Consider the following 20,746-nt stretch of genomic DNA (forward strand, 5'->3'; position numbering starts at 1 on the left):
TTCTGTGAACCTAAAACTGCTCTAAAAAATCAAGTCTACTAAAAAAAAAAATGAATCAATTAAACTCACATCTAAACAGTGCTTTACAAAAATTATTGAGCACTTCCTGAATATAAAACAGCTAAACCTGTTGCTGTTTTATAGCTTTATGTGATTTTGATGGGATTTGGTTGTGAAATTATGATGTCAGAATCTCACTGATCTGTATCAAGTATTACCTTGCCATTTGAGAATAAAACAATTTATAACCTCCCCCAGGAAGGCATGCTAATTTTTTTTTTTTTTTTGTGGTACGCGGGCCTCTCACTGTTGTGGCCTCTCCCGTTGTGGAGCACAGGCTCCCGACGCGCAGGCTCAGCGGCCATGGCTCATGGGCCCAGCCGCTCTGTGGCACGTGGGATCTTCCCGGACCGGGGCACGAACCCGTGTCCCCTGCATCGGCAGGCGGACTCTCAAACACTGCGCCACCAGGGAAGCCCAGGCATGCTAATTTTTAACATGTGTTTTTCTTTTTATGTACTAGTGAAAAGCTCTTTCACACTTTAAGGTTGGTGTAAAAAAAATAAATAAATAAAAGGACATATGAGCCCCTGACCCCACTGTGGATTTAGTCATGATGTAAAAGCAATATTGATTGTGGAGTTTGGAAAACAGGATTATTGGTTTCATGGCAGTACTGAAATCTGGAGTATTTGGAAGATTCCAGCTAACCATCTGGAACAACAATCGTCTGTCATGTATCCTTGTCAGCACTTTAAAGGTAGAAAAAGAATAGAAACATGGACCCATGGTTCTTTATATCATGCCTAACTGTTAAAAAAGAAACAAAAAACAGAACAACTCTTCATAAATCATAAAGTTTAAGGATGAATCTGGATATTCTGTGTACCTGACCATGTGATCCTTACGTGTCTTGGAATGAGGTAGATGAAGTATGTGTGTATAGGTAATCAAACTATGTATGCATATTTTTGTGTGTTATAAGTAAAGAAACTGGTTAAGGTAATTCTGCAAGGTCGTACAGCTCCTAAAGAGTCCCCTCCTCCCAGATCTGACTCAGAACTGGTATGTTTCTGTTCAGTTTAACCGACATTTTCTTCTTTACTCTGTGCCAAACACTATGTTGGGCACTGCAGATATGAAGGTGAGTAAGAACTAATTGTCATCCTGAAGGAAGTATAGTATAGTATAGTATAGTATAGTATAGTATAGTATAGTATAGTATAGTATAGTATATTGTATATAGTATATAGTATATAGTATATTGTAGTATAGCAGAAAATACAATTTTAATACAGTGATAAGTTTTCTGATAGAACTGATACTCTGTCTTGTGCCAAGGTAAGGGAGAGCTTTTAGCTTAGTCTGAAAGTCTAGGAAACTCTTCTCAGAAGTGAACCCCCCACTTGAAAGATGAATAAATAGTGTAACTTATAAAAGAGGTATATCCTGCTTTTCTCTGAGTCCTCTGCAGTAGTGATCTACTTTATAGAATGCTACATTATAGTTATCAATGTCTAGATGTATTGATATTTAGGGGTGGCAATGCATAGTAGAAAATATACTCTGGTTATTTTCATAGAAGTGTCTTGAGTAAATTCCTTCCTTTTCCCCCAACTTCACCACCACTACCAAGAATAGGTGGCGAAATTTCCATGGTATAGGGTCACCTTTGTTTCTTTCAGGCCCTCCAGAAAGAAACAGTTTGTCAGGTGAACTCTGAAAGGGCTTCTTGGACCAGATCTCTTTAAGAAGAAAATTAAGTGCCCCTAGGGGAAGTATCTTGGAAAATTTTAAACTGCCTCTGTAAACTTTGACTTTGAAGGATAGCCCTTGTCAGTGCTTGCTATGGGTAAATCCTGACTGCTTCCTCTGACCTTAGCTGTGGTGATCCGTCTGCCTTTTCTTTAGCACTATTGGTCAGGCACACGTTTCTCTGTTCCTCTAGCCTCCTGACTGACTTCCAACTCCCAGCTTTCCCTGACCTGCTTGCCTGGTTCTTTTCCAGCCACCTGACCTGCCATAACCTCAGCTTCAAGCTCTGACTTGCTAACCTGGACAGTGCACGCCCAGCCTGCTGGCTGACAGACATGGTCAGCCTGTCCCCCAACCCTGCCCTGGGCCAGAGTGTCTGACTGCTGGGCAGCAGGGACTCGCTCCACCTTCCCCCCACTACACATATAGGCGGGGCACACCAACATCTCATGAGGACGGTCACAGCCAAGGCTAGAAAGGGAAGGAAGAAGGAAAACCTGTTAGGGAAGGTCTGAGGCAGGGGAGGAATCTAGTATGTTTAAAGACAACCCTCAAAAGTTCATTCAGTCAGTAAATAGTTGAATGCTTCTGTATGTCAGGCATGTGCTGGGTTATAGGAGTATAAGATGAATAAGGAAGATATTTGGGATTATAAAGAACTATTGATATGAAGCACTTTTACAGCATGTTTTTATCACCCTGTTATCATACTTGTCACATAGTTTTTATGCTACGTAAGGAAGTTTTTTGTAACTAAACTCTTATTTTTTGTGGCTAAACTCTTAGTATTATCCTAAGTTAGCTTCCAAGGTTATTGTACCCCAAATACCATTTGTAGTTTGAAGTTGAATTATACTTATTTGAGCTGCAAATTTAGGGATTTCAGGCAATATAAGTTCTAATGTAAAATCTTACGTGTGATTGTATTGAAACAGAAGGAATGATTTTCTGTTCTTGGCAAATCCTATCATATTCTGGAAGCAAGACTGTCAGGAAAATGATGAAGTTTGCCAAATGTTATGTTCAGTTTGGGAAAAGAGACTGTGAGGCATTTTGTGAGCCTTCACCTTTAGTGTCATCTGGCCATTTGGAAGCATTGGTCAGGTATGGGTGGCAAAGTCAAAAGCTTTTCAAGGCCAAGCAGGTAAATGCACTGGGGTAGGGGTGGAGCAGTGAATACAGATGAGATATTTAAAATAATATTATCAGATATCATTTTAAAACTGCAACAGCAGTGCAGTCCTGGCCAAACAGGAGGATAGCAGCATTTACCTGTCGTGGTCAGCTTCTGGGTGCCGTTTATCCTGGAAACCAGGCTACCCTCTTAGGGGCAATTGATTGGGAGAACTGATATACTCATATACAATAAGGCAACAGAAAATGGTGCCATTTCCAAGGATTCACCAAAATATAGTCAATACTTTGTGAAATGCTACTCGTTTCCTTCTCTTCAGAATTAGAAAAGCCAATGCACATTCAATACTTATTCCAAAAAATTAAATAGGTATGGTTGTAGATCATTCATTTATAGAGTTTAAACATGTTTTGAGTGACAACACACCCCAGCATAGCAACAAAAGACCCAGGCTATTAATTTCTCATATTACCTGAAGAGAAAGTTTGAATTAACCACATAAAATCTCCACTCAGTAGTTGTAGTCTTGAAGATAGATTCTGCAGCAAATCAAATCAACACTCGACAAACACTGTGAACAACTCTGAGCTCTCACTGAGTGTGCATGACATATAATACACTACTGGGAAAAATCTCTACAGTTTGTTTAAAATATAATTGGTGATAATACTATTTGATTTAGAATCAGATATGAATCAGAATCAGATATGGTAAGGGATAAATAAAACAGAAAAACTCATTGTAGCAGCTGGAAGAGCCTGGAAAAATGAACTCCTCTAAGGAGGAGAATTATTTCCTGACTATAGAGGTTTTCTTATTTAGCTAGTATTATTTATTTTATCTGTTAGACAAATTATATATGTATTCCATTTCAAATTTAGGCATTGAATTGAGCACTTTTATTTTTCTTTAAGACTATCAGATGTTTGCCAGGAAAGGCTAATTGTATGTTATCCATCAATATAAACAGTAAAAAAATTCAGCCAAAAATCAAATTTATTGCACAACCTTTATTCAATGGTTTTTAATTGTATTGTCTTGACTTTTTCACAATTCTATCCCAGGGTCTAATGGCTATTGATTGTCCTTATACTGGCATTGTGGACTATCAGCAGGTGGCTTTGTCATTTGCCCAGGATTTCCAAGAAGGAGGTGGCTCTGTTTTGACCAGTTTTGAAGTAGAAGATATTGAAATGGCTAAAGAAAGTCCTTCAAGAAGTAAAGATGGTAAGCTATCCTTGTCTTTTCTTTTGAATACTGAATTGACTTCTAAACAAACTTGGGACTATTTTTGGCTAGGGTAGCACTGTCAAGAGGGCCACCAGAAGCTAGGCTACAGTAGGGCCCAGAGCTGGAGGCAGGTACAGCAGGGGTGAGGGTGAGACCAGATATGGGAGAACTGGGACTTCTAGTGAGTCTTGTGCTGATAGAACTAGACACTGATGGGACACTTCTGACTAGTGCTAAAACCCGAACTGCCAAGGCTGTTTATGGAAAATTAGCCCGCAAACACTTCCCTATCCAGTAGGTTAGTGAGAATCCCCTGGGAATGCTTGTTAAAAATGCAGATTTTAGCATCACCCAGTCTTACTGAATCAGACTATCTGGGGATAGGACATGACTCAGCCATTCTGAACTCCCCCTCCACCCCCCACCGCGTTCCTCCATTGTAGCCTGTACTTAGAGTTTGTTTTGTTTTGCTTTGGGGACAAATTTTTTTTTAAAACCAAATGAATTAGTTTTTAAGCCTTAGATTCATTGTTGGGAAATTTGAAGAAGAAAAAAAAAAGTAGTGTTCAGTTCATTCTTCCTTGACAGGTTTTTAAGGAGATCTGCGCTATCTGAGTCATTCTCCCAGTGTCCTTTTAAATTCTAAGATGATGAGCAAAATTGTTAAATAATTGAGATTGTTAGGAAGGTAGCATAATCAATCAAATCTATGATATAAGTAAGTAGATCATATTTTTTACCTGCTGTACATATGCTTTATAGGTCTTTGAGATCACATGTATCTGATTGGGAACTAATTTTATAAATAGTTTATCATTGGAAATTTTGTGTTGCAGTAACTCTTGCTTCTCTATACAACTTACAGTCTGCAAGGATTCAGATATCCAAGACTTGAACAACAAGTGTCATAGCATTAGTCCTGTGGGAAAATGCATACTGATTTATGATGATCCATTTTATAGCCTGTTTTCTAGGATTGCAGTTCACAGAAAAGCTGGGACTGCCTATTTTAGAGCTGGGGTGGGAAATGGTTTATAAGTATAGATTAAATGAATTAAAATAAAATATGCTAAAAACATGCCAGAGTTTTATATATTATCAAATATAAACCAGTTTAATCTTGTTACTTGGTAAAAAAACTTTAGAATGAAAAGTAGGGGGCAGTAATGGTTATGACAGAAACAATCCTTTAAATTTATTACTAGAATAATATTTCATTTAATGTAGGCTTTCTTTTGCTAAAAATAAATCTTTCACTAATTTTTTTTCAGGGATGAAATACCCAATTGTTATAAGGAATACAAAGGTAAAGATTCTTAAGCAAAACTACTTTATCTACTGTCATCTCCTTTCTTAAAAAGTTGAATTAACCACAGTGCTGTATTTTATGTCATTGAATGAAATTTGTCTAATGTAAAAGTTATTCTGAGAGAAATCCTTTGAGAGCAGTGTAACAGCTTTCATTCTAAGAAGGGTTTCAACTTGGAAATGTCTTCATGAAGTGATTGTGCCAGCAAAGGATAGGATTATAAGCACTTAGTAATAAAAACTGATAGTTTTATTGCTCTGCCTACTTATCTACATTAACTTATTAACTGTCTGCTAATGAGAAGACTTTGGGGGCAGGGAGCAGGTTGTGCAGAGAGAGATGGACTGCTTTTCTTCATCTTCTCATAGTCTAAAACAAGAATTATTGAATGGCATAGAAGCATTTCGTGAGCTGTATGTTCATCGAACGATCAGAGTTCAGTCAGGAGAGTAGAGTCATCAGTGAGTATATTATAGGAATTAGGCCTTACACAATTTTTGAAAATATTTATTTATTTATTTAGGCTGTGCCGGGTCTTAGTTGTGGCACGCGGGATCTTCATTGTGGCACACGGACTCTTAGTTGTGGCATGCACACGGGATCTAGTTCCCTGACCAGGGATCGAACCTGGGCCCCCTGAATTGGGAATGTGGACTCTTACCCACTGGACCACCAAGGAAGTCCCCTTACACAATTTTTAAAGGATCTGGGGAAGTGCAGGTTCAGAAGGGGAGTTGGTAGATCAGAGGCATCTCCAGCCAGTCTGAGAAGCCACGTGTGTCTAGCTGCCGAAGTGGGAATGCAAGCAGAAAGCTCATGAGATATGGGGAGCTCTTGCCTCTGTCTCTACCCAAGCAGTGGGCTGGAGCAGTGCTTAATCAGTAGGATCGGTAGTTGGGAAGCTGAATGTGAGCTGTAATTTACTTTGCAGTGGGTATTTGTCACTTCATTGGACTAGAATGACCTTCAGAGAATAGTGGCTGCTGCTGTACTTCTGCCTGCCAAACCATATGCAATTCCTGTTTGGTCAACTTTAAGCTAGAACCGTATAGGGAAGCATTGTGGTTCCCAGCTTAACCAGATCGATACAGTATAACCCCCTGCAGTCCATCCCTTTTCAACTTGGCATCCATTCACACCCCTTATAACCATATTTAACTTCCAAATAAAGAGTAGAAAAATTATGCTTCCATCCACAAGGTGCAACTATCTTCCATACACCTGAAGACATGCTTACTCTGCAAAAAAAGATACAAAGTCTACTTTATTGATCATGAATGTTCATTTCTTTTCTAGCTGAGTCACTCTCCCCTTTTGAGATCCTGCAACTTAAATACTGAGATAAAAGGTTAACCACAATTTAAGCATCTTATATTAACTCAGTAGTTCTCAACTGGAGGCAGTTTCTCCTTCTAGGAGACATTTGGCAATGTCTGGAGACATTTTTATTGTCACATCTAGTAGAAGGGGGGAATGCTACTGGCATTTAGTGGGTAGAGGCCAGGGATTCTGCTAAACATCCTACAATGTGAGAGACAGGCTCCCAGAACAAAGAGGTATATGGCCCAAATTGTCAATAGTACTGAAGTTGAGGTGTTAGACAATGGGGAAGTGACAGAAATGGGTGTGTTAGTTGTCTAAGGCTGCCTTAACAGAACACCACAGACGGGGTGGCTTTAACAACAGAAATTTATTTTTTCACAGCTCTGGAGGCTAGAAATCTAGGGTCAAGGTGCTGTCAGTGTTGGCTTCTGGTGAGATCTCTCTTCTCAGCTTGTGTATGACTGCCTTCACACTATGTCCTTATGTGGCATTTTCTCTGTGCGTGCACATGTGCAGAGAAAGAGCAGGAGAGAGCAATCTCTGGTATCTCTTTGTCTTATAAGAACACCATTCCTATTAGATTAGGGCTCCACTTTTGTGACCTTATTTAACCTTAATTACCTCCCTCCTGTCTCCAAATACAGTCTAGTTGGGTGTTAGGACTTCAACGTATGAATTTGGGGAAGACACAATTCAGTCCATAATAATGAGGATAAAGAAATAATTGGGTAATTTATAGACAAATATATTTATTTCAAAATAAGAAAGAAATACCCATAGCTACTACACTCCTCGTTTCTGTCACCAGTCATGTGGTCATAGCTGATATTTATAATTTCCTTCTTCAACTACTCATTCCATAGTCCCTTTGCCCTTGGCAAGCATCTCAGCTGGTCATGGTTCCTAGTTTGGTGGGGTAACTCAAACTTTCATTCCTGAAGTGTCTGTGCCATTAGCAGCCCTGCCTGTTTTGGGTTATGGTACTTTCCATTAACTTTTATAATAATACATGGGAAAATTAAGACATGTCCCAGGAGAGCTACATTCCAGACATACTCCTCTTTATCATCCCTGAGCCCTCTATGTGGTAGCAACTCAGTTTCTCCTTGAGAGTCAGAATCAATTACCCCACTCAGTACAGTAATCCCCTCTGCCTATTGATCACTGGCAGGGGGAACCCAAAGTGGCCAAGTATGGCAGTATCAATTTCTAACTTAATGCAACCATTGCTTATTCTCTAATGGAAGCGTTTTTCCCTTGGGAACTAAGACCTCTAGACCATCAGAGCCAAAAGTTGTAGGGATAGGAAGCAAAAAATTTTTACTGTAATAGTAAGGAGCTACTCCCATTTTCTACCTCTTGATTTCCAGACCTGTGAATCCTGGCTATGGGAGAAACAACACCATATATTAGTCACTGGTTTAGAGCATGTAGAGAATCCTGGAAGACATTGCCCCAGGCCTGTAGGTGTTGCCAGCCAACTAGTGCTGTTATTGAATCTTCAAAAGCCCATTCTCCTTTTTGTCACCTAGCAGCTTCAGGATTGTGGGGGAAATGGTAAAATCAGTGCATTACACAAGCATGAGCCTATTGTTATACTTCATTTCCTGTAAGATAAGCTCACTGATCAGAAGTAATTCTTCTAAGTAAAATACCATAACAGTGAATAAGGAATCCTATAAGTTCACAGATGGTGGTTTCCATAGAAGCATTGTGGGCAGGGAAGACAAATTTATATCCAGAGCAAGTGTCTATTCCAGTGAGCACTGAGTGCTGCCTTTGGTTTTTGATTGAAGTGGTCCAGGGACCATATCAGTGGCTCTGTTGATTCCGCTGTTGGCAGATTGAACATTCAGCAGTGGCTGTAAACAGATCAGCTTTGGTGAGTAAGTCCATGTTGCTGAACCCTTGCATTACCTCCTTGCTGCCATAACCATTTAGTTCATGAAACCATTGGGTGAGAACAGGGGTGCCTGGGGAAAGAAGCTAGCTAACATCCACAGAGCAGGTCATCTGCCTACTGATTATTAAAATCTTCCTCTTCCATGATCACTCTTTAGTGAACATTCATATAGTACTCAAATATCTTTTTTATCTGAGCCTGTTTGGAGAGGTCCATTTATATACCTTTTCTCCAGAGCTCCCTTTTCTGACCATCCAGCAAACCATTAGTCATTGCATATGAAGCAGTGTAAAGCCATACTTCTAGCCATCTCTGCTTCTAGGTAAGATAAATAACCAAGTATGAGCTTCAGTGTTCTGCCCCCTGGGAAGATTTCCCTTCACTACAGTCCTTCAGGGCCAATCCCGAGTGGGGCTCTGGTGCTGTAGCTGTTCATTTTCAAGGGATGCCAGAATGTTGTGCAGAACCATTTGTAAACCAGGCCTGTATTTTTTTCTTCCTTGGTCAGTTGATCACAGAGAACTTTCCATGGGGCCATGGAGGCAGGCTGAGAGGGAGGAGATGATTTAGCCGTAGAGGTCATGGGAATTTGAGCCACTTGCGTGCACAACTTATGTGTGCCTACAGGACCTATACAACACTTATCTTGTATATTCCACTTCCTCTTGATGACAGAGTGCTCTGTACACACCCAATTTTGTGGCTTGGTGAGTCAGACAATACCTAGTTCATAATGGATAGTTCACATAGTAACTTGGTGACCTGTGGTCGAGTGTTGAGTCAAAGGCAGAAACACTTTCTCAAAAGGAGGCTAATTACCTGCAGAGGATGATATAACTTTCCTCCAAAATCCTACGGTTCTGTACTGTGATTCCACCTCTAGGGGCCTACCACAGTCTCCGTAAATCATCACTATTGGCCACACACTTCCGTTACCATCAGAGCTGCTGGATCATGTGGCCCAAGTGGCAGAGCAACCAAGGTCTCCATTCAAAAAAGAATTAAAAAGCAGAATGCTTGGCAGCGGTAGGAAGTGCAGACCTGGTGTGGAGGAGCAACAGTGTGAAAAAACATTTGATGTTAAGGAGGAGTAAATCCTGTAAAGCTGATGTCTCCAGTGACTTTAGAAAAGAAGTAGAAAATCATCATAAGCTTTCTCTGCCTGAAGATTTCTTTTTTTTAATATAAATTTATTTATTTTATTTATTTATTTTTGGCTGTGTTGGGTCTTTGTTGCTGCGCGCAGGCTTTCTCTAGTTGAGGTGAGTGGGGGCTACTCTTCATTGTGGTGCGCGGGCTGCTCATTGCAGTGGCTTCTCTTGTTATGGAGCACGGGCTCTAGGTGCGCAGGCTTCAGTAGTTGTGGCTCGCGGGCTCTAGAGCACAGGCTCAGTAGTTGTGGCGCACGGGCTTAGTTGCTCCACGGCATGTGGGATCTTCCCAGACCAGGGCTCGAACCCGTGTCCCCTGCATTGGCAGGCGGATTCTTAACCACTGCGCCACCAGGGAAGCCCTGCCTGAAGATGTCTATCACTTCTGGAATTTCTGTGAAGAACTTGATCCTGAGAAGTCAGCTGATGCACTTTTCTGCAAGCCTTGGCCTTCGATTAGTGGGTCTTTATGAAGTATAAAATGAACAAAAAATCAGCAAGCCCAATATTAACCTTCACTGGAGATTTTACTATGACCCTCCTGATTTCCAGACTGTTATTACTGGAGATAATAAAATTCAGCTCCACATGGGGTATTTCAGGGAGTCTCCTGATGAACCTCCTGTATATGTTGGTACAGATGGAGCAAAGAAAAATTGTATAATTGATCAAAATGGAGATAATGTGTTTGCTGCAGTCAAATTTGTTTTGATGAAAAACTTAAGTAACATAAAAAGAAAACTAGTCTCTTGAAAAATATAGATGAAAACTGCACAGAAGCAGCCAGAGCACTGGGTTACTCGTTGGAACAGAGAACCATGAAGATGAAACATAGAGATAAGAAAGTCAAGACAAAGACTTTTCATGATGCAGACTTAGTTGTCCCAGTAGATGAAAATGATGCTGAGTACGGAGAGCCCCCTGAAACAGGTGCCAACTTCAAGGGAATTTGCAAGACAATTACTGAAGCACAAAGTGATGAGGAGAGACTAAAAGCTTTTGCTCCCATTCAGCAATGACTTTTGTGCAGTTTGCTAGTGATGAATGTGATTATAGGATGGGGCTTAAGTGGGAATGGACTTCCTTGTTATGGTTCAGACTATTGTCATAAAGTTGCTTGCCAGCTTTTACTTCTTACCTATACTCTGTTGAAGAGAAGTCTCTTTGCAGAAATTATTGAAGATTATCTGGTAAACAGGAGTAAAGAAAACACAGACCAACTTGCAGCATGAATGAGAATTGGCTTTCTTTGGTGTATAATACTTTAAAGCATTAATATTAAACCTGTGTTTTTTTGTTGTTGTTGTTTTTTTGTTTTTTTGTTTTTAAGGAGTACATAAAATAAACTGATGGAAACGTTTACTAAAAACTTTTATAAAGCTAAAAAATAAAAAAGGTTAAAAGTCTGCTTCTGCCCCTGCCCTCATCTAAGGAACATTTTCACTAGAGTACGGCATCATGTGATGCAGGATATGCAAGGGCCTATGGGATACCAGTGAATATGTATTTCACCCACATTTGCTATAGTTGTTGCTTTTATTTTGACATTTTCTTTTAGTATAGTTAAATAATATAATTTAAAATTTAAAATATAATTAATATATATTTTAAATTATAAAATATAATTTAAAATTTTGAGGGACTTCCCTGGTGGTGCAGTGGATAAGAATCCGCCTGCCAATGCAGGGGACATGGGTTTGATCCCTGGTCCAGGAGGATCCCACATGCCACGGAGCAACTAAGCCCGTGCGCCACAACTACTGAGCCTGCACTCTAGAGCCTGCGAGCCACAACTACTGAGCCCGTGAGCCACAACTACTGAAGCCTGCTCACCTAGAGCCCGTGCTCCACAACAAGAGAGGCCACTGCAATGAGAAGCCCATGCACCGCAACGAAGAGTAGCCCCCGCTCGCCGCAGCTAGAGAAAGCCCACGTGCAGCAACGAAGACCCCAACGCAGCCAAAAATCAGGTAAAATTAAATCTTTAAAAAAATAAAAAATAGGGCTTCCCTGGTGGCACAGTGGTTGGGAATCTGCCTGCCAATGCAGCGGACACGGGTTCGTGCCCTGGTCTGGGAAGATCCCACATGCCGCAGAGCAACTAGGCCTGTGTGCCACAACTACTGAGCCTGCGTGTCTGGAGCCTGTGCTCCGCAACAAGAGAGGCCGCGACAGTGAGAGGCCCGCGCACCGCGATGAACAGTGGCCCCCACTCGCCACAGCTAGAGAAAGCCCACGCACAGAAACGAAGACCCAACACAGCCAAAAATGAAAATAAATAAATTTTAAGTAAATAAAAATAAATTTAAAAAATAAATAAATGGAATTGTTGTAAAAAAAATAAATGAAAAAATAAAAGTGTGAGTCAACTTATCAAGTTGAACATCTATGTTTTTATGACAGGTTAAAAGAAAATGAATTTTTAAAATAAACTTTTGGGGAGAGGATTTGCAAACTAAAGATTTATAGATTGCAAATGGGGAAAAAGTCTTTCACTTATGAAATAGCAACAGTAATGCATAGTTTATTTTTTTAAAGAAATTTATGTTTGAATAAATAATTCAATGTAAATTCAAAATTTCCATTTTGGGTGTGAAATTAATGTGTTATTGAATTTAGTAATTGTTTCATGTATAGCATAAACTGATCTCAGAGACGTATGACAGTTTTTAATCATTTTTTTCTTCAGAATTGTTCCATGAGCTTTTAAGAGAGAACTTCTAGGTTATTGCATTCTGGTACCATTCTATAAATTCTCTTATCTTTACATTTATAAAGCTCCTCTTCATTTTATGTTCTAAGAACAAAGAGTTGCTGACCTTTAAAGTAGTAACTAGAAGATTTATATCACATAAAGAATTTTTTTTGTACTTCTGGTGTATAACTCTAGATGAACAGGAAAGATACCAACCTACTTCTGTTTTTGTTGACATGGTCCTTTGACTTAAAGCATCTTAAAACTTTCATGGTTTCATTAGACTAGCTAATTTGAATTCACTACAAAGAAGTTTCATCTGATTTTTGTCATCAGTGTGACTTGTGTAACTCTTGAAAAGATGCTTATCTTGGTAAATAAGCAAAAATAGGATGCCCACGGAGATAAAATAAGGCTGAATCAGTAAGGGCTACAAAGAAAGAAAGAACATAGAGGCAGGTGAGAACTCCAAGGCTTCAGAAATAGGTCCTCAGGGAAGGAGATCTAGGAACAAGAAATTACCTGAAGCAAGAAGGTGTTAGTTGTCTCTTCTATAAGAAATAAAGTGCTAGAAATTAGAGTGTGGTGGTGAATTAGGGTTAAGTGAAATCATTTAGGAAATAGAGTTGCAAATTGGCTAACCCTGGCAGAGTAAACCTAAAAATATGCAGATGATAATCACAAAATAAAATTTATGAGAAAACACAGCCTAAGATTAGCAGTCTCCTAGTCATTAAAGCAAACCTTGACTGTAGTGTGTGTTCTCAGTAAATGTGGGTTGAATGAATGAGTTTTTGAAAGTAGCCTCAGTTTGCAAAGTAGATACTGATCTGGAAGCAGAAATTGGTTGGTGGGTAGGTTACAGTTGGAATTGTGCAAGGTTATTGAGTAACAAGATCAATTACTCATACCTAAGACGGGAGAAGCTATCTGAAATACAAAGGAAGCCAAATTGGTTGGGGCCACCTAAATGAAGTTTGCTACTTCATGCAACAAGTAGTTAAGTTCTGTGCTAGGTGTTAGTAAAATACCGGTGTATGTGTGTGTGGCTTGTTGTGTATCCTCACTAGGTCAAGATTAAAGTACAAAATTTAAGGTACATCCTCTTGTGTGCCACTGCCCTAAGTTCCTACCTGCCACCTAAATGCTGAAGAACTTATTTTGCTGATACTTGTTTTAATTTCCTCTTTTAAAAGGAATAAAAAGAAAGAAGTCCATATCTGTGCCATTATTGTCTTTTCTATCATCTATACGCCCTCTCCCTCTCCCCCTCCTCCACCTAATTTTTCTACTTCCCACAAGTCACTGTTCTTTTCTCTTGCACTAGGGAGAGGAGGTTCGATGTCAGTACGTTGTGACATGTGCAGGACTTTACTCAGACCGTATTTCCGAGTTGAGTGGCTGCAATCCCAATCCGCGAATTGTACCATTCCGAGGAGATTACCTGCTCTTGAAGCCAGAAAAACGCTATCTTGTAAAAGGGAATATTTATCCAGTAGGTAGTGCTGTTTATGCCTTCTCAAGATGGTTGTGGGCAAAAAGGGGAATGAAACAAAAACTTTTCCCGGGGTGAGAAGTAAGATATTTTGAAGGGCTTTTGGTGCAGTCATTCCACCTGTTTCTCTTGTGGTTGAATCCCCAAATCTTTATTCCGATATCATAGTCATTAAATTATAATGACTTGGGCTTCCCTGGTGGCGCAGTGGTTGAGAGTCCGCCTGCCGATGCAGTGGACACGGGTTCGTGCCCCAGTCCAGGAAGATCCCACGTGCCGCGGAGCGGCTGGGCCCGTGAGCCACGGCCGCTGAGCCTGCGCGTCTGGAGCCTGTGCTCCGCAACAGGAGAGGCCACAACGGTGAGAGGCCCGCGTACCGCAAAAAAAAAAAAAAAAAAAAAAAAAAAAAAAAAATTATAATGACTTGCCCACAAGTACAGGAAAGCTTGAGTGCACCATGGGAAGGGCTGTGAAGAAAGAACCCGATTCTTCCACTTCTCTGGTGGAAGGAGTACTCATAACAGAACTTTTCCTTATAGCATGCCCAGATGCCAACCCTCTTTCTCAGTTCACTGTCTATAAGTGCAGAAAAGGGGATTTGGCCACTGTGTAGTTTCATGGTATAGAGAAGACAGAGCCGTTTAAATGAGAGCTCATTCTTCTGTCTGGAACTACTAGATTGAACAACCAGTATTCAGCTATTTAATGTTTTTGACCTTGCCAAAACTTCCATTTCATCTGTTCCAAGTATTGCATTCCCACTTTACAAAAGCCTGTGCTATGAAGGTGTGTTTTTTTCCAGCAGCTCTGATTTTATTTGCCACCTACATATATCCCTACTTGGGGAGGGTGGAGGTGGGGAATAACCTAAAGTAGGACAGTTGTTTTTCTTCTTTACCCAGAAAGAGGAATAGATGGGACAATGTGCCTTATTGTCATAGCATCGGGTTTCCTGTGTGACATTTCTAGGCAGAAGCATGTAAATAGAAAAGTATTATCTGAGTGCAGATCAAAAGTAATGCAAATCAGATGCATGGGAAGAAAATGTTTTATATTACCAGTTGACTGTTTGCATGTGTAATAAAATACAGTATGAAATGGGGCTAATAGTTCTTTGCTCTGTTAAATCCATAGGTCCCAGATAGCCGATTTCCTTTCCTAGGAGTTCACTTCACACCAAGGATGGACGGCAGTATTTGGCTAGGGCCGAATGCAGTTCTTGCCTTTAAACGAGAGGGTTACAGACCCTTTGACTTCAGTGCCAGAGATATTATGGATATAATTATCAAGAGGTAACTTTATTTCCTTAAAAAAAATGATTTTATGTGCTTATATTTTTAATATGGGAATTTTTTCTTTCTCTATATTCTGTTTATTGGATAAATCTTCATATTTGTGATTGGTATATTGGTTTTTTAATTAATCCAAATTAAGAGCTTTGTGGAATAAGCATAACATTTTAACTACTTCAGAAACACTCTGATGAGCCAGGGTAATGTCTTGGTTAAAAAGAACAAGACCAAGAGCCAAGAGCGATCACACATCCGAGAATCCAGATCTTGTTTTGCAAACCTTCTAGCTGAGCTTGAAAAAAACCAGAAGTTTCTCTCAGAAATCAGTAGATGGTTTACTTTGATAAGATCGTTTCAGGCCAGTCACCATGATGTTGAAAACCTCTGGAGAAACTGCTGATAAGCAAGATTGTTTCTTTTTGTGGAAGACTAACAATACTGCTGTGTTGACCTGGAATGCAGATTGTTTACTATTGTAAGAAATAACTCAGTGAAGTATTTTGTCCTTTTAGCACTGTTGCTCTCTAGAGGGTTTCACATCATCAAAATCACTAGAAAGCTTTTAAAGCTGTACTTGAGTTTCACCCTGCACAGATTCGGAAACAGGTTTAGGATGGGGCTTCCTAGCACGTATGCTTGTAAAAATACAGACGTACATAGGCTCCCCAGAGTCTCAAGTGAGAATCACTCCTAGAGCATCTTACTTCTGGCTGACTAAAGAAGAGTAGGGTAAATGTCCCACGTGTTTGATGCCGTGATTTAAAGATCTGTAATGCCTTTTAGGTGTGTTTTGAAAGCATGTAACATTGCATTAGAAAGCCTTGATTCTGTCAGGCTTTATCCTAGTTTGAAACTAGCATTCCCTGGGAATTTGAGTTTGAATGGTGTTTACTTTTAGAGTTTGGAAGGTATTCCTTTGATGAAGTTTCCTTCTTACTAGGCCAAAAGCTGATTTTCTTTTAATATGTGGTTTTTCTGACTTTGCATAGATTTCTGTGATGCCACACCCCACCCCCAAATCTAATAGTTGTAAAGGTGTTGTATGATAATAAAGAATTCCTTTCTCTCATAAAGATTTTATTTTCTTTGCTTTCAGTAGCTTGTTTAAACTGGTGTTCCAGAATTTTTCCTATGGAGTTAATGAAATGTACAAAGCCTGTTTTCTCAGTGCAACAGTGAAGCACCTTCAAAAGTTTATCCCTGAAATTACTGTCAGTGACATACTTAGGTAAGGAAAAGCCGTAAGGATTGTAAATACAGTCATGTCCTAGGTGAACTTGGGAGGTGGGTCTGACTTGGTGATTTGTAAGCACACTTTCTTTTTTTTTAACATCTTTATTGGAGTATAATTGCTTTACAATGGTGTGTTAGTTTCTGCTTTACAACAAAGTGAATCAGTTATACATATATGTTTGTTCCCATATTCCTTCCCTCTTGCGTCTCCCTCCCACCCTCCCTATCCCACCCCTCTAGATGGTCACAAAGCACAGAGCTGATCTCCCTGAGCCATGCGGCTGCTTCCCACTAGCTATCCACCCTACGTTTGGTAGTGTATATATGTCCATGCCACTCTGTCTGTCACAACTTACCCTTCCCCCTCCCCATATCCTCAAGTCCATGCTCTAGTAGGTCTGTGTTTTATTCCCGTCCTACCCCTAGGCTCTTCATGACATTTTTTTTCTTAGATTCCATATATATATGTTAGCATACGGTATTTGTTTTTCTCCTTCTGACTTACTTCACTCTGTGTGACAGACTCCAGGTCCATCCACCTCACTACAAATAACTCAATTTCATTTCTTTTTATGGCTGAGTAATATTCCATTGTATATATGTGCCACATCTTCTTTATCCATTCATCTCTTGATGGACACTTCGGTTGCTTCCATGTCCTGGCTATTGTAAATAGAGCTGCAATGAACATTTTGGTACATGATTCTTTTTGAATTATGATTTTCTCAGGGTATATGCCCAGTAGTGGGATTGCTGGGTCATATGGTAGTTCTATTTGTAGTTTTTTACGGAACCTCCATACTATTCTCCATAGTGGCTGTATCAATTTACATTCCCACCAACAGTGCAAGAGGGTTCCCTTTTCTCCACACCCTCTCCAGCATTTATTGTTTCTAGATTTTTTGATGATGGCCATTCTGACCGGTGTGAGATGATATCTCATTGTAGTTTTGATTTGCATTTCTCTAATGATTAATGATGTTGAGCATTCTTTCATGTGTTTGTTGGCTATCTGTATATCTTCTTTGGAGAAGTGCCTATTTTGGTCTTCTTCCCATTTTTGGATTGGGTTGTTTGTTTTTTTGTTATTGAGCTGCAAGAGCTGCTTGTAAATTTTGGAGATTAATCCTTTGTCAGTTGCTTCATTTGCAAATATTTTCTCCCATTCTGAGGGCTGTCTTTTGGTCTTGTTTATGGTATCCTTTACTGTGCAAAAGCTTTTAAGTTTCATTAGGTCCCGTTTGTTTATTTTTGTTTTTATTTCCATTTCTCTAGGAGGTGGGTCAAAAAGGATCTTGCTGTGATTTATGTCATAGAGTGTTCTGCCTATTGTAAGCACACTTTCAATCAGTGTGTCCACTGAATTTTTGTGTGCTCTCTCTTTCCCAACAAGTTGTTCATACCCCTTGGAGTTTGGTCATTGCTGCATCATGGCCCTTAGTGCTTGAACTAGGTCCATTTATGATTATCTGGACTACCTTACAGCATTAAGCTGAAATCTCCATTGCAGTTGTGTTATGATGCCACCTTCACCTTCGTGTCTAGCTATCACTCATGATAAACATCTCACCTGAAGTTTTTTTAATCTCCGTGGCCACTTACTCTTGTGATTCCAAAGCCTTCTGACTTTTAATTCTGTATAAGATCATTGATCACCATGTTACCTAATTAGGTAATAAGCATAGTAAAACATTATTCTTTGATTCTTAAAAGCTTTTAGAAACATACTCATACCTGGCATCTTACCTTGCTTCCTCTCTACTTATTTTGTTCTTTCTTGGATCCTACTTTCCTCAAGGACTATTTGCAGAACAGAAGTGGGAAATAGTATGGTAGCAATCAGTCTAAGTCCTTGCTATGGGGATGTGGGGCAAAGGAAGGATTACTTAAAAAAAATTTTTTTTTTCTTAAAGATAAAAGCCTTTCTGGACTTGATCTATATACCCTGTCCTAAATGCCACACAAACCTATTTTCTTTTTGGTGATATTTTTAGGGTGCTCATCTTTTTCCCTGAACCAGCCATATGTTAGGCCTAATCAGCAGTGGTCTTTGAGATCCTCTCCTCCCTGAATCCATCCTGCAATGAATCTCTAGAGTACTAAGTGTCTGTCTCCTCAGTAACAGCTGTTGAACTTGCCTGGTGTAAAATATCAGCAGCTCGACTCTGTATCTGGGAAGAGAGCAATCCTCACGTCAGCTGTCTCCCTCAGGGGAGCCTCCTGGTCTAAATCTGATTCTCATGTATCATTCTCAGACCAGCCTCTTTGAATCCTTAGAAGAACTATTAAAACCCAGCTAATGTTTTTAACTCTTATCTCTCTCACCCCTCTACTCACCTTCTGAAATAGAAGGGATAAAAATATCTAGCCTTTATGTTCTTTCACTCACCTATAAAGAAGGCTTTTATGTTTTCAGTAGTCTGCTTTAACAGACTTGTTATGTTTTATATCCGAAAATAGATTGGTCAAATCTAGTATCTTTTACTGCTATTAATATTCCTTGGAAAACACAATAGGTGGGCGTAGTGAATTCTGTGTATAAATAGTTGCAGTGAATTCACTACCCAGATTTGGTTACCACTCCTTTGTAGAAGCCTGAGGAAAACTCTTTAGACCAGCGGATTTCACATGGTAGAACTGAACCTTGGGGCTTGTGGGTTTTGGTGAATACCCTTGTCTCTGGGTAGAAAGGTGTGAATTTCAGTTACCAGTTTCATTACCAGGTAGTAGAAAAGGGCACACAACACTGTAGGCAGGTGAATTTGGGGACAAATTCAACCCAGTCACAGATGAGTTTCTCTCTGAAGATATTCAGCAATTCCATTTGATTCCTGTAGCTCTTAAATGCAGGAAATTATCAGTAACAAAAAGAAAATTGTAGAAGATATGTTTGATACCATTTATATGTTTATACTGTGTATGTATATGGATTGCACATGTAATGTGAAAATAAAAACAAACATGAGAGTGATAAACACCTAACTGAGGAGAGTGTTTATCTCCGGGGAGACAAGAGAATGGGATGCAGAGAGTTTGACAGGGGGCTTCTATCATATCTATAATGCTTATTTCTTAAGCTGTTTGGTAAAAAAAAAAAAAAATTGGTGTTCATAATGTTATTCTCTGTACCTTGTTATATGCCTAGAATCTTAAATAATAATAATAATTTTAAAAAATAAGATCAATAGACTTCTCCACATTTTGAAGCCTAAGTTCTGTTTGCAACACCATAAATGCTCTATCATTAATATTGGGGAAGAAGCATATTAGGCAGTTCTGGATAGTAAAAAAGAACCAAAGCAACACTTTTAGTGGAATGTTTAGCTCAAGGTGGTTCCCTTTAGTTTCAGTAGCTACCAAAGGGAATCCAGTTTGACTTCTCATTGCCCAGCCAGAGTATCTTGGGCAATAACTTACCAGTGAACATTAGATTGGAATGTAAAGTTATAACCTGTCAAATGTATGCATTAGGTATACAGACTTCTCATTATTAAATGATGATCTCTAAGGTTCCTAATTTTAGCTCTAAAGTCCTTTAATTTGTTCTGTGATTAATTTTGACATGGTAATCTAATTTGTATCTGTAGTTTGTATCTGTTAGCATTGTAAGGATGTAAAACATGAAGACATATTTGCCAAGATCCCCTCTTCTTCCCACACTTCATTTTGAAAATATCTTCTTGGAGGAATTCTGTAGTAAATTCTGTAGTAGATTTTCAGGCAAGATGTTTTCATTGTAAGTGTTACCTAAATGCAAGGGTAAAAGCCAAAAATCCTGTAATAAAGGTGATCTAGACCCTTTTGCAAAAAAGGGTTTCTCATTCTTGGTACTGTTGACATTTGGGGCCAAATAATTCTTTATTGTGGGGGACTGTCCAGTTCATTGTAGAATGTTTAGCAGCATCCCTGCACTCTACCCACTAGATGCCAGCAGTACTCCCCTAGTATGACAACCAAAAATGTCTCCAGACAATGCCAAATATCCTCTAGGGGGCAAAATCTCCCCTGTTTGAGAGCTACTAGTCTAGAGAATTTGGTAACCCTCACACTACAAAATACTAATAAGAGAGTCTGGAGAAAATATAATAAAAATCCCTTGAAATACTTATAGCTGAGAGTGCAAGAAAATAAGGGCATCCCAGAAACGAAAACAGAGAGGAAATTGAATACCTAAGAACCAAGAGGAATTAGTGCTGATGCTGACCTGGAAAGGTGGGGAGGATTT

General features: G+C 39.5%; 1 protein-coding gene and 1 pseudogene across 5 annotated transcripts in view; both read left to right on the forward strand.

Moving 5' to 3' along the window:
• The window catches only part of L2HGDH (L-2-hydroxyglutarate dehydrogenase), a 53,903-nt gene that overhangs the window by 25,324 nt on the left and 7,833 nt on the right, over positions 1–20,746 (forward strand). For 3 of the 5 annotated variants that reach the window (XM_059057089.2, XM_067028482.1, XM_067028481.1), the window contains 5 exons: positions 3,955–4,117; positions 5,392–5,426; positions 13,829–13,996; positions 15,131–15,288; positions 16,385–16,516. In XM_059057089.2, coding sequence (XP_058913072.1) covers positions 3,955–4,117; positions 5,392–5,426; positions 13,829–13,996; positions 15,131–15,288; positions 16,385–16,516 — 656 coding nt within the window. The remainder of the gene's footprint in view (positions 1–3,954; positions 4,118–5,391; positions 5,427–13,828; positions 13,997–15,130; positions 15,289–16,384; positions 16,517–20,746) is intronic. The other 2 variants (XM_067028480.1, XM_059057093.2) reach the window with 2 other exon arrangements.
• Positions 9,375–11,038, forward strand: LOC131752614 (histone PARylation factor 1-like; annotated as a pseudogene).

The sequence above is a fragment of the Kogia breviceps genome, chromosome 3, assembly GCF_026419965.1.
Source record: "Kogia breviceps isolate mKogBre1 chromosome 3, mKogBre1 haplotype 1, whole genome shotgun sequence".
NCBI lineage: Eukaryota > Metazoa > Chordata > Mammalia > Artiodactyla > Physeteridae > Kogia > Kogia breviceps.